This window comes from Equus caballus, chromosome 10 (genome assembly GCF_041296265.1).
Source record: "Equus caballus isolate H_3958 breed thoroughbred chromosome 10, TB-T2T, whole genome shotgun sequence".
NCBI classification, from domain to species: Eukaryota; Metazoa; Chordata; class Mammalia; order Perissodactyla; family Equidae; genus Equus; species Equus caballus.
Genome location: NC_091693.1, coordinates 37,164,996 through 37,179,129, shown reverse-complemented (window position 1 = coordinate 37,179,129; position 14,134 = coordinate 37,164,996). Strand labels below are relative to the sequence as shown.

Here is a 14,134-nt window from a genome sequence, read left to right as displayed (position 1 = left end):
TATTTATTCGCTACTGTTCAACAAATATTTGTGGGCTGCCCACTGTGGGGTGCCTGCAATCTTCTAGGGTTCCTGGGAGATATCAGTGAACCTGTTCTGTGTGTGCCTGGTTGTCAGGGTCACACAGTGATGTGATTTCTGTGCATTTCAGAACCTCTGAATACCGTGAGGAACTTAAGAGTGTACGACCCTTCTACCAGCACTTTGAATGTCCGCTGGGACCATGCAGAGGGAAATCCCCGTCAGTACAAGCTCTTCTATGCACCAACAGCAGGTGGTCCAGAGGAACTGGTAATTATTTCCTATGGTGAAAAATGCATTTTGTTTAAACTGTAGCTGAAGGATTTAAAAAATAGCTAAAGGAGTTAACCAACTTATTTTAACAAGAAGTTCATGTTCATTTAATAGAACTTGACAGCGGGTAATAGGTTGGTGCCTTGGTACCTAGGTGATAGGGGAATTGTAGGGGATTGGGGCTGGGGAAAATAATCATTCTAGGAAGTTCTAAAGGTGGAGCATGGGGTGAGAGTATTATTTCTTTCACAAGGTTTTCAAATCAGGTATTTTATGTTTTATTAAAATCTTCAGGCATCACTACCTGGGAATACCAATTATGCCATTCTCAGGAGTCTGCAGCCAGATACCCCATACACTGTTACGGTAGTTCCTGTTTATACTGAAGGTGATGGAGGACGCACGTCAGATACTGGAAGGACATGTAAGTAAGAAGGCACAAAAAGCTAGCTTTTGCATTATAAATTTTGCTTTTTATTATAAAGGCCATATAGGCCCATTAAATAAAATTTGGAAAATTCAAAATGATAGAATAAAAATTACCCATAGTTCACCTCTCAAACGCCATCACCTGTTAATATTTTAGCATGTGAAATAAAAATATTATAATGGCATTCTTTTTCTGAAATGATAATTTCAAGATTTGGAAATGTGCACGCAATCATTAGTGTTCTTCGGTTGTTCTCTCTCACTGACAAGAGTTCGTTGAGCTGTGCTTTGTGCTTTATAAACTCGAGTGCGTTGTTGAAATCTGTTCATCACGTTACTCGGCTGCACATTTCTCTGGTTTGCTGATGAAGCGCTTTTTGGCATTAAACGTGTGCATTTTCATTTGCATTAACTTCTTGAGAAACCAGTTATAGTGATTTTACTATTCTTTGTAGCAGTGCTTAAAGGCTTTTGTGCATACTCATGAATATTTCTTTAGCTTTAAAAATATACTCGCTCATGGCTAAAAGGAAGCAAGTACGGATGGCTTCTTTTGGTAAAAGATTAGTGGTCTAGAAAGATGATGTTATTAGCTAAACTGGAGTTTGGAGTTAATATGCGGATTTAATTTGTAAATTTTTTAATTTGTAAATTTTTCAATTTGTAAATTTTTCTAAGTCCCTATTGGAGCAGTAACTTGGGAACTGAGTGTATGTTTTACTTCTCCCTCCTTTTGCCTTTTCTTTTAATCGCAGAAGACATTTGGTAGCTATTTGTTGAATGAAGAAGGAATTGATGAAAGAATGAATGATGGAAACTCGCTGACTGAATTAGATGGGCTTCATAAGTGTTGTCAGTTCTTGCTTAGAAGGCAGACATTATAAAATTCCTGTTCTCTCTCTCCATTACTTATGTTGAGAAACTGAAGCTTCTTTTCAGTTTCTTGTGCCTCATCCTTTTATGGCTGACCCAGTACTAATACTGTTCCTAGCTTGTTTTTATTGGCAACAACTTTGCTTCTATATAGACAAAGGCCATCACTGGCTAACTTTGACTAAATTTGGGTTTGGAGAGTTAACCTGCTTTTGTGTGTAGATGGTTAGAAGTTTAAGGAGGACAGTATTTTATTGTGTAACAGAATATACATCTTGGAGAAGTGATAACAAAAGCTCGACATATATAAACAGACTTAAGAAAGATGTGTTGGCTTTTCTTTCCGCAGTGGTGAGAGGACTGGCAAGAAACATCCAAGTGTACAATCCTACCCCCCACAGCCTGGACGTGCGCTGGGACCCCGCGCCCGGGCCCGTTCAGCAGTACCGCATCGTGCACTCTCCTGAGGCCGGCACGAGACCCCCAGAGTCTGTGAGTAATCTTGTCATCTTAGAGCTCAGGCAAAGGATTTCAGATTCTGCTGCGCCTCATGCTGTGGCTGCTGGCCCAGAAGAATAAGCCAATTGTTGGTGTGGCCCCGAGTCTCATGGAAACTTCATTTCCTAGTGAACGTAGGCTCGTGTTTGTGTCGTGTGGTAGGCTGTGAGAATGCAAACCACAAACACATCAGTGTTTGATAATTAAGTGATTGCTTTTAATGAATTAAGGCAGGTGTTTTAACTATGCAGTTAGTCAGCAAAAATGAATATTGGAAAAATGCAAATTAGTTATATGAGTTAAAAACCTCAGTAGTAAATGCAAATCATGGCTGGACCTTGACAGTATGGGCTTTTGTTGTAACAGACAAATGTCTTTGTTATGAAAATATCTTAAAGTTCGCCCTCCCCGACTCTCACACATGGCCCAATCTATCTTCAATTCAGATACTATTCAGTTTTGTAAGAAGATTAATAATGTAGAAATCAGAAATCAGTAATTTGAATAAAGATAGAATCAGGACATCTAAAAGAAAGTAAATTTATAGACTAATTTAATTTACAAGTCTTTACAAAAATAAACAACGACGATGAACAAAGATATACACGACGACAATCCATGTGTTCTGTGAGAATATCGACTTGCATGTCCCTTTGTGTGGTAAGACACATGCAGACAATGTTGCCCTTAGCCACTGCATGGAGCAGCGCTCTGTTTTAATACACAATCCCTCCCCCTAGTGTGGGGTCCCTTCTTTTATGTGTGTCTAACGTTCGAGATGCTTTTTGGGTAAGTATCATGAGCCCTGGATGTTGTATTTGAGAATCCTTACAATAAACATAAACAGGAGATACTTGAAGCTACTAGGGGTCAAGTATGAACTACCTTTCTTCGGAGGGGATTTCTGGGCGTCAGTTGCATCTAGTGAGGTGGCTTGAGCAGGTCTCATGAGGAAGCATAGTACTTGGCTTCTGATGCGCCTGGGCTCAGGCTTTTATTATAAACATCATTCTACTGACTAATCAAAGCCTTGTAAGCATTTGGGTTGTTGTCAGGCAGAATTTGGCATTTCCTCCCCTCCAGATGGTGGTGCCAGGAAACACCCGCATGGTGCGCCTAGAGCAGCTGATTCCGGACACGCCCTATTCTGTGAACATCGTGGCTCTCTACTCAGATGGAGAGGGGAATCCCAGCCCGGGCCAGGGCCGAACGCGTGAGGCAGAAATCCTTTCTCCATCCCATTCCCTTGTAACTTGATTGGCAGGGCTTCTCTGAGTGAGTGAGGAGTGGGAGGCGAGAGGGGAGTGAGAGGTGGTGAGAGCTTTTCCACCTTTGTGCAGGTGAGGGCAGGCCTGGGTGTGTGGTTCTGCCTGGGCTCTCCCACGTTTACGTTCCTGGCTAAAGCTTTGGGCCCATGACTGCCCTCTGTGCTGAGTGAACTTCGTTTGGCCATTTCCTCATCCGGGACCTGAATTAGGGAGGGTTTCTTCCCTTCTCTGCTCTGCAGTGGATGTTCTCACCAAAAGGGCACTTTGGAAATTCGAGGGCTTGGCCTCTCTGTTTCACTAAACAGGAGGTGGTTATAGTGGCTAAAAGAATCTCTTTCTCAATCTGTACATTTAGGTTCAAACCTAGCTCTGTGTGGCTGAAAGTTTAGCAGGTAACATAGCTCTGAAATGCAGCGCTGTCTACTGTCTATGCTTTCATGTTAAAACCATAGGAGATGTATATTTTATCATAAGGGAGTAAACATTCTAACTAATGGTGAGACAACGGCAAGTGATTTCCTCGTTCAGACCTGAGTGAAGTTCTTTTATACCCTGCCTCCGCCTCCGTGTCCACCACGCTCGCAGGCAGGAACTAACTGTATTGTATTTTATTTACTTAGTGCCACGAGGTGGACCAAGAAATCTGAGAGTCTTTGGGGAGACAACCAATAGCCTGTCTGTGGCCTGGGATCATGCCGATGGGCCAGTTCAGCAATACAGAATCATTTATTCTCCCACTGTGGGTGATCCGATTGGTGAATATGTGAGTCCAGTTCTCATTTATCTGAGCATTTTGTAATCTCTTACTTGGTTGGAAGGTGAAATTCAGCTTTCTTCTTTAGGAGTGTGCTGTGATTACAGCTGAGTCCTTCACTCCTGTGTGGCAGTCACATTTTATGACTTTCTCCGACATGATACTGGGACCACCCAAATGTGCCTGGTGTGGCCTCCCACATCACAGAGAATCAATGTCTTTGGGCTCATTTCTGTTCTAAAGACGTTGAAAAATTGGCTTATCTCATGAAATGGGTGTCTAACCACCTAATTATACCACAGGAACTAAATCTAGTGAAACATGATATCTATTATTCTGAGCTGCCTAAATTAATATTCAAATGATGTGACTATCCAAATCCTATCCTTTCTTTAAATCTAATTCCTCTACAAGGTTTCCCTTAAATATTTCAGTGCTAATTTAGCTCTCTTTTCTCTAAATGTAGCAATTTTCAGTACACTTTGGTTTTGGAATATACATGCTCTCATATTAATTACAAACTGGTTTCTTTTTTTTTTTGGTGAGGAAGATTGGCCCTGAGCTAACATCTGTTGCCAATCTTTCTTTTTTTGCTCGAGGAAGATTGTCACGGAGCTAACATCTGTGCCGGTCTTCCTCTATTTTGTATAGGGGATGCCACCACGGCATGGCTTGATGAACAGTGCGTAGGTCCACATCCAGGATCTGAACTTGTGAACCCCGGGCCACCAAAGTGGAGTGTGGGAACTTAACCACTATGCCACCGGGCCAGCCCCAATTTCAAACTTTCTGAATGTCAAATTTTGTCCCTCTAGAGCCAGAACAGGTTTCCTGTAGCTTCCTCGTGGCCCTCACTATGTGTATCCGCTTGTTGCGGATGGAAAAGCTCACCACTTTCTTTACAGTTTAGTGATTAATTGTGTGATGGGTTAGTAGAAGATGACACAAAATGTTGATTGTAAAGCAGTTAAGTCTGTGGTTTTCAACAATTTTGCCGCGTATATCCTCTTTGATCATTCTCCCTCCATTATCCCCATGTTACAAAATATTTCCTCTACTTGAACTTGATATATTAAGCTTTAATTCAAGCCCCCATTTTTATTAACCAGAAACACATGTAACTTTCATTTAGCGTTTCTGATCCAAATGAGATAAGCAGTATTAACACTTAGTTTGCCAAAGCAAAGCAGCTCACGCTTAGCGTTTATTCAGCCTTGACACAGGCAGATACACAATTTCCCTCCCCTTTCTGAAAACATAAAAAATATAATTTCTTCCCTCAATTCACCATTTGCAATCCAGGACTCTGTGCTGGGAATCACTGGCATAAGTGGTGCGCGCTGTTTGTAGGAGCAAAGCATAGGGTGGGGCGAGCGATCGGTTCATTCCCTCTTCACCGAAGTAGTTGAATGTATTGTCCATTTCCTCTTTTTCACCTAATTAGTATCAGCCAAATGGATGTCCTTGAGGGCAGAAACTGAGTCCATTTTTGCTCACCAGTGTATACCCAGCAGCTGGTACCGTGCTCCGCCCACGGTGGGTACATGGTCCGTGTTGTTGAAGGAGGATGTGAAAATGTAACACTTCGGCTGAGGGGGAAGAGCCCCCTACGGCCGAGTGTGCGGTGCTCAGTCAAGTGTCCTGAGAGTGTAGGTGCTGCCTCTCAGCCCTACCATTTCCTTGAGAGACGCTACGTCACAATGTCACAACGCTGGGAAGCGGCTCTTCTGGAATTTGAGCCCAGATCTGACTCTAAAACCCTTCTCCTACAGTTTGCCCGGCCGTGAGCATTGTGCAACAGAAAGAAAATACCAAGAAACCATTACTGTTTGTGGAAATACATAAAACAATATTGTCTTTTGACCTGGAAGTCCTCTAGCTGATAGTAAATTTAAATGTACTTCCCCTGCAGACAACAGTCCCAGGCAGAAGAAATAATGTAATTCTGCAGCCCCTGCAATCTGATACTCCATATAAAATTACTGTTATTGCTGTTTACGAAGATGGAGATGGTGGCCATCTAATAGGAAATGGAAGAACTGGTAAATGTCATACTTTTTATAATCTTCGCCTTTTGTCTTTACCAATGCATCTCAAATACTACGTTAATACTGTATTAACATTTATATTAGACAATGAATTTTGTCAAAATTACAGAACTGACTTTTAACTTTTTAAAGGTTCACTAAAAAAAGAAAAAGGAGACAAAAATCTATATATTTTGCTTTGCTCAAGACAGTTTTGTTTCTCCTTGGGAAAACCATTGCATGTGCTCTGAATACTGTTTTCCTTTGTGTGGTATCAGTTAAGGCTGAGCTGTTAACTCAGTCAGTTTAGTATCAGCAAAAAACACTCCATCACGAAAGAATCTTAAGTTATAAAGAAGCAAGATGATTCATAATCACGTTCTATCTTTACAAATTTAGCTTTTTAAAGTATTTTTTCTATTATGCCAGGTAATTTACAAAGAATTACCAATGTTTGGGCCTCTTTTCTAGCTTACGCTGGTGGCAGTTTTTCACGGTTTAGAGAAAAGTTCCCCCAAGTTGGTTGCTCACTGGAGCCACCTGAGGAGCTTTAACAAACGCTCCTGCCTCGGTGGCCCCCCTCCTCCCCTCCCCCCTCCCCCCCTCCCCTCCCCCTCCTCCCCCTCCCCCCTCCCGGAGATACGGGGGTGACGGGGCGGAGGCGTGGCCTCGACTGCTTGCGTTCTCACGTGCAGCCAAGGTCGACCGTAACTGGTTTAGACAAAGGCAGGCTGGGCTGTAGGTCCCAGTTCTGTGGCTGGTAAATATTGGCATTCCTCTTTTCCACTTCATTCGGCAAAAATCCACCTAAGTAGCATGATTTCAGGTTCTTTGCTACCCTCAGTTGCCCAGACTCTTGGTGCTGACGCGATCTTGACAGCATTACAGAACTCGGGAGCAGCGATGTTTGAAAGCTCCTAAGAGGAAGGCAGGAATAGAGTTGTTTCAGCTCAGTCTGTCAAGGCTGGGGACTGCTATGTTTATCGATACCTGTGTCTACAGGCCCGACGAGTCGGCGGGACTCAGCTTAATCACTCACGATGATTTCAATTTAACAGCTGCCCATTTTCCGTGTTCCCTCAGATTTTAGAATAGATTTGGGTACCCTTCTAGGGAAAAGGGCATATTTTAGAATTTTGTGCTTATCAAAAAATATAAAAGATCTTGAATTGGCCAAGAAGGGCCAAAGCCATTTCTATTTTCTCTTGTGAAAACAGTTTTTTGAGTTGAATTCTTTATTTGTGAAATGCTATGAATAATAACTCAGTGACTACTTAGGATGCTCCATGAAAGCATTGATTCCATAGGGAGTGGAGCGGGACAGGCTTGAGGATTCACTCTGGGTTCTTCTGGTGGAGGGGAGAACGGAGGTGGGAAAGAACATTGTTTTAGTCGCTGGCTAACTGTGTGGTCTTGGGCAAATCATATCTTATTTATGTAATAAGGTGATTGTATTAGATAGTCTTTAAGTTGCTTTTTGGCTTTAACAATCTGTAATCTATAAAATTCTAAAAATGGTATGCGATATCTATTATTTTCTGTAATTCTGCATTATATAACATGCCAGCTCTGGAAATCACGAGTTCCTGAGTCCGTTTGAACTTGGAAAGCTGCTAGGCTTTTTGCTGAACATTTCAATGTCTTTTAATTGTTTTCTAGATCAGGACATTATGGGATATTATTAAATTGCTCTCATGGGACTGCACTATCAATTCTCATAATCAATACTCATAAAGTTCTGTGCTGCCCTTGTGTGTCGATGAAAGGTCAGTAAAATGTGGCAATATTTGTTTGCAGTGGGACTACTTCCACCTCAGAACATCCACATTTCTGATGAATGGTATACGAGATTCAGGGTATCCTGGGATCCTTCACCCTCCCCGGTTCTTGGATATAAAATCGTGTATAAGCCAGCGGGTAAGAAAGCACTTTTATCATCATAAAAATGCACTGGAGAGTTATTTGTCTTTGAGGTTGCTCTTTATCACATCTCTATAATTAGATTTTCTTGATAGTTCAGCTATCACATTGCCTTCTCCCACTAGAGGTAATATTTCTGGAAACAACGTTTAAGTCAATGGTCTAAAGTACCATTGCTACTGTGGGTGTAGATGAGACTCTCATTAATTTGCATGATTCAGAGTTTGACCTAGTCCATAAAATTACACAAATGGAATCTGTGTGTGTGCAGACATCCTATGTTATGATTGTGAAATAATGCATGCTTAATCAATATAAATTTATATATTTTTCCAGTTATGTCAAGGTATTATTCCATTTTGAGCATGTGTATTTTAGTTTATTCATGACAGGCTTGTCAACTTTGCATTAACATTTCCACCTATGAATATCACTTTGATTAAATTATGCTCTTTGTTTCCACGTTCTGTCCATATGCTTAGGCAAATGGAAGAAAAATGTTCTTTGTACCAAACTTGCTAGGGTATTTCCATGCACCCAGGAAGGGTGTGAATTAGAAAAAAATAAAGGAGAGAGGGCAAGAGAAAGGAAAGGTGAGCCTGTATAAGAAGCGGAGAGAAAATTTAAAGGAGGAGGATGTGTTGGTAACTGAGGACCTTCCGTAATCAAACTTGTGGCATGAGGTCTGAGATAGACGTTCTTAAATCATCTCTACAGCAAACTGGAAAAATGTTAATTGGGCATCTACTATGTGCAAAGCACTCTGCTGGCACGGTGGGGCTTAGAGAGGAGGCTTGCAGTCCAGGGTAGTTGACCGTGTGATGGATTCAGTCATTAAAGGAGCAGTGGTTACGCACCTGCTACTGTCTATGCTCTAGGAATAAGAGGGTGACGAGTCCAGTCTCTGCCTGTAGTTTCGTCTTCACCACATAACACAGCATGTGCTGCTGTGAGCAATGCTTAAGGGACTATGGAATTAGCGCTGTTCACACTATCACTTGAGTATCAGCTATTTGATTTTAAGAAAAATTTGAGACCGGTTATGGCATATTTCTGTGTATTTTTGTGATTGTCATTAAAGGTTCCAACGAGCCCATGGAAGTTTTCGTTGGAGAAGTGACGTCATACACGTTACACAATCTCGACCCCAGTACCACCTACGACGTGAATGTCTATGCTCAGTACGATTCTGGACTCAGCGTCCCCCTGACGGATCAAGGCACCACATGTGAGTCTTGGACCTTTTCATGGTCGTACGAAAAAGTCTAGTACCAGTTACCAGGTCAGCCTGTTTTAATTTTCTTTCTTTTTAACGTATGCATGTTTCCTCAGCGTTAAGTAGGTGGCCCTTTTGTGTCCAGCTAAACCAATATATAAATAATATAATCGAGCATACAAAAAATGAATATGATATTTTTATTTCTCATAAAATATATTTTGAATTTTGAAAGATAAAAATTATAGAAATTATCATCCATGAATGAGCTGTAAAATTAGAGTTGAGGTGCTCTGTAGTTTTTTGACATTTGATGTTAAAATATGTATTACCTAAATGCATTGATTTCAATGAAAGTTTTCACAGAAATGCCGTGAATCTTGACTTGGCCCTCAGATTTTATAGTCACCACGTGCTTTAATAACTATTTAAAGACTTAGCAGGTTGCCTTTCAGGAAAATTTCTTATTATTTTCCACAAGACGTCTTTGACGTTTGCGGCGTTGAGAGGGACTGTGTGGATTTCCTCCCCTTTTAGGTCAGGGTGGAGAGGAAGGTATGCTTTGGCTGCACCACATTTTCGCGTATATTTCTTATAAGGAGACATAGTAAGACTTTAGACATTTTTTTTTTTCAGCCACAGTGCAAGTTCTAAAATTGTGTTATGATTAAAAGTATGCTTTTTTGCTTTTATTTACAAAGTAAACTTCTTTCTTTCTTTTGTAGTATATTTAAATGTGACAGATCTGAAAACCGACCAGATTGGCTGGGATACCTTCTGTGTTAGATGGTCACCTCACCGGGCAGCCACCTCCTACAGGCTGAAACTCAGCCCTGCAGATGGTACGTGTGCAAGAAATGAGGTGGAGGTGACAGGAGCAACACTTTAAACTCCAGTAAAGAAGATGCCATTTTGTTTATAAAAGGATATATAAAACTGTCTTTAAATATAGTTGATGATGACACTGGCATTTTCCTATTGTCATAATCAGGAACGAGAGGACAAGAAATTACAGTGCGTGGATCAGAAACCAGTCACTGCTTCACTGGCCTTTCACCAGACACTGACTATGGTGTCACTGTTTTTGTGCAGACACCAAATCTCGAGGGACCAGGTGTCTCTGTCAGAGAACATACCAGTAAGTTTTTGAGTAATCTGGAAAGTCTCTGTAAGGCTTCGGAGCAGAATGCTTTAGGTGTGGGAGACTGACGCGACCCCTGTGTAGGCACTTCTCCCTAGGGCAGCAGCAATGATGTAATGATGACAGGTTCCTGAAGGTGGAGTCTATTGCTGGTGCAGGACCTTTATCTGCAGCAAATTCATGTTGCCCCTGTTCCAGAGTTGGTGTCATTTTAAAGAAAGGGCTAAAAGAGGGAGATATGGCTCTGGCCGACAGTGAGAAGGTGGCTGTGCATCCATGTTAGTGACTTTTACTCACGTGACCCTATCTGAAGGCCTTACCTTTGTCGTTTGACTCTCAGCTTTGCTTTCTGCAGCTGTAGTCACCGTCGAATGACTACTAATAATGCCAAGTTTGGATAAAATAGAGTTCCCAGTATGTCAGTGCAATGAGACTCGATTCGTTATCAAGGACTTAAATTGCTCTTACAATTTACTTTCTATGATATGAAATGTGCACCTGTTGTGTTTTTCTAATTAGTCCTTTTTAATTCTAGCCGTAAAACCAACAGAGGCACCTACGGAGCCGCCCACCCCTCCTCCACCGCCCACCATCCCGCCGGCCCGCGAGGGTGCGTACAGCGACGGCACACAGCGTGCCGCGGGGGGAGCGGGGGGTTTGTAGCCTTCTTACTACGCAGCCTGTACATCCTTTACAACTGATACGTAATGTTTCTGATTCATTATTCTTGCTGAAGAGTTTCTAGATTAAAAGAAAAGATTACCAGTGACTTATTCTTCTCCCCCTCCAGGCAGATTTTGGTATGAATACAATCAGTCACAAACTAGTCCAGCTCTTCAGTTGGAAGTCTGTTTCCTCAGTTTTGCAGATTAATACTTTACATAGTCCGTAGACCCTTGGTGGGCATTTCTCTCCGCTGGCTGCTGGCATCAGCAGGCACTGTGGACCTTTTTGGCTGCATCTGCCACCTAGCCTGGGGTCTTTGGCGTTGGGGATACCTGGCTTCTGACCTGGGAAGTGCCCTGGATTACAGAAAGCTAAAAAACTTCCATTCACCAAAGTTTGAGACATAATTGTCACCTGCACTAAAGTGGGAAAAAGTCACACTGAGCTGTACTGGTCTCTCAGTAATTTGGGGCAATTCTCAGTGCTTTATCAAATTAAGTTTAAGCTAATTAATTCCACATTCTGTTTCCAGCATTTAAGTGAAAGCATTTCAGATTTTAAAATATTTTTCATTTATCTAAGAAGGCTCTAGAGTGCTACAACTTTATTAAACCTATTAGATAAGTAAAATTAAAAGTTAAAAGTGTATTATTATGGGGTAAAATAATAATATTAGAAGGTAAAATAGTAATGAGTTTCTTTAAATTAGACTGTTGAAAGAAACTCAGTAAATAATCTTGGCTTAAAAACATGTTAAGGGGCCGGCCCTATGGTGTAGTGATTAAATTTGGCGTGCTCCACTTCAGGGAGCCTGGGTTCGCAGGTTTGGATCCCAGGCACTGACCTACGCTACTCTGCTCGTCAGCCGTGCTGTGGGGTGACCCACATGCAAAATAGAGGAAGATTGGCAACAGACGTTAGCTCAGGGGGAATCTTCCTCTGCAAAAAAGTTTAAAAAAATTTTTTTAAAAACCTGTTAAGATGTTTTTCTTAATAGATTTTATTTTTTAGAGCAATTTTAGGTTCACAGCAAAATTGAGCTGAAAGTACAGAGAATTCCCATGTTTACCCTGTCCCCTACATGCCCAGCCTTGCCCACTATCAATATCCAACACCAGAGTGGCACATTCGTTACAATCCGTGAGCTGACATTGACATGTCATTATCAGCCACAGTCCATAGTTTATATTAGGGTTCACTGTTGGTGCTGTATATTCTGCATGTTAAATTTTTATACACTAAAATTTTGTTAATTTTTTTTTAGCCTCCAAGTCTGAAAATTCAAATCAAAGACATTTCTTTATTTTATTCCCTGCCTTTCCTCCCTCTGTATGATTCTAGTGGCCTAATTTAAAATAAAACACACCTTATTTGCACCAAATCTTTGATAATTTATACAAAAATCTCCAAACCCACTGATGGCTGTTCTTAAGTTTGGGACACCATTGATTTCCATCTGATTTCCTTCTCGTCTATTGTTTGAAGCTACTTAAAGAGTTCCATGAGGAAAGAGCGTATATTCGCATAATGATCTAAAGAGAAGGAATAATTCTAGAGCAGAGATGGAGGGCCAGTTAGAGTAGTGCTTCTCAGACACGATTGTGCACATGAGTCGTCTGGGCACCTGGTTATTGCTGATCTGATCCGAGGAGTCTGGAGTAGGGCCTGGGATCCTGCATTTCTAAGAAGTTCCCAGGCGATGCGGTTGCTGCTGAACCACAGTTTGAACAGTGAGGTGTTAGACTACCTCTCTCAGTTATGTGATTTCATTTGAATGAAAGAACTTATGAGATTTGGGGCTTCCTCTGTTTTTTTTTTTCTCCCTAGTATGCAAAGGGGCCAAGGCAGATATTGTATTTTTGACTGATGCCTCCTGGAGTATCGGGGATGATAATTTTAACAAAGTTGTCAAATTCATCTTCAATACCGTGGGAGCATTTGATGAAATCAGTCCTGCAGGAATTCAGGTGGGTGTCGTTTCACAGGTGGCTGTTCATTTCTGATGTCTTGCTATTTCCTTTGACTTCTCTTTTTTAGTAGAAAGACTTTTCACTATAGACTATGTTTTGACTTTTGTTATTTGCTATTTTCTCTACACATGTATTTTTGGAAAGGAGTTGGTGTAAGTGATAAATAGAAAAATAAATATTCCTGTAGGTATTCTCTTGGCTAGATGCTACTTCTGCTGAAGAGTTTAGGAGGTTCTGATTCTAACTTCCTGCTTAAAACGTCCAACAATGATACATTTCCATAAAAGGTCATCTAATGTTCTGAAAAATAAATGTGTTGTGATTGTCAGTGCCCGTTAAGTCAGAGGCTTCAGAAATGAATAGTGACTGGAGTGGGTGTGTGGGACCCAGCTACTCCCTCTGTCGTGACATTGCAGATATTACCTTCACCAGAAGAATGGCCGTTATTGACTCAGAGGGATTTCATTTGTTTTCTTAAAATGAAAACTACCAAGAATCTTGCTGTGCAGTCATGCCAAACTTTTCATTTCACTAGAGTAGGAACTTATAGAAGTTTATCCTTCCGTGAGAGGACTCAAAGAGTAATTAATTTCTTAGCTCTAACCTGCCAGAGAAGCTGGGTCTCTCCTCCGCAACTCCCAGCATACTGCTGGACTGAAGGCAGTGGTCCAATGGCTCTGGGCTATTTCTGAGTGTCTCCCCAGACCCCTCCGGGAATCTGACTAAAGCCATTGTTAACTGCTTCTTGTGTTCTGCAGCCTTGAAGACCCACTTCAAATTCTACCCTTTCTGGGGAGGCTTCCCTGATAGCTTTAGGCGTACCTGACTCTGGGTCTATGTTGCTGTTACAGCAAGTATCACTTTTTATTGTGATGATTTGTACAACTCTCTTCTCTCTAAATCATTGACTCCTAAGGCAAGAGACTGTATTGCATTATTATTTTTTCAAAGTCTCTTCTTTCCTTCCCCATTCCTCTTGGTGAGTTTTTCCTCTTTATTTTTCCATTTTGTGCTTCTTCATTGTGGCATCTTAGAGACATTACGTAAACAAGAGATTTTGACATCAACCACAAATAAC

At 41.3% G+C, this 14,134-nt stretch overlaps 1 protein-coding gene across 6 annotated transcripts in view; it reads left to right on the top strand.

Annotated features, from left to right (window-relative positions):
* COL12A1 (collagen type XII alpha 1 chain) overlaps positions 1-14,134 on the top strand; it is a 108,525-nt gene that overhangs the window by 60,640 nt on the left and 33,751 nt on the right. For all 6 annotated transcript variants that reach the window (XM_070225142.1, XM_005596795.4, XM_001914742.6 and 3 more), the window contains 12 exons: positions 152-291; positions 589-718; positions 1,946-2,088; positions 3,178-3,307; positions 3,983-4,125; positions 6,029-6,158; positions 7,941-8,060; positions 9,145-9,291; positions 10,005-10,121; positions 10,271-10,417; positions 10,956-11,030; positions 12,914-13,053. In XM_070225142.1, coding sequence (XP_070081243.1) covers positions 152-291; positions 589-718; positions 1,946-2,088; positions 3,178-3,307; positions 3,983-4,125; positions 6,029-6,158; positions 7,941-8,060; positions 9,145-9,291; positions 10,005-10,121; positions 10,271-10,417; positions 10,956-11,030; positions 12,914-13,053 — 1,562 coding nt within the window. The remainder of the gene's footprint in view (positions 1-151; positions 292-588; positions 719-1,945; positions 2,089-3,177; positions 3,308-3,982; positions 4,126-6,028; positions 6,159-7,940; positions 8,061-9,144; positions 9,292-10,004; positions 10,122-10,270; positions 10,418-10,955; positions 11,031-12,913; positions 13,054-14,134) is intronic.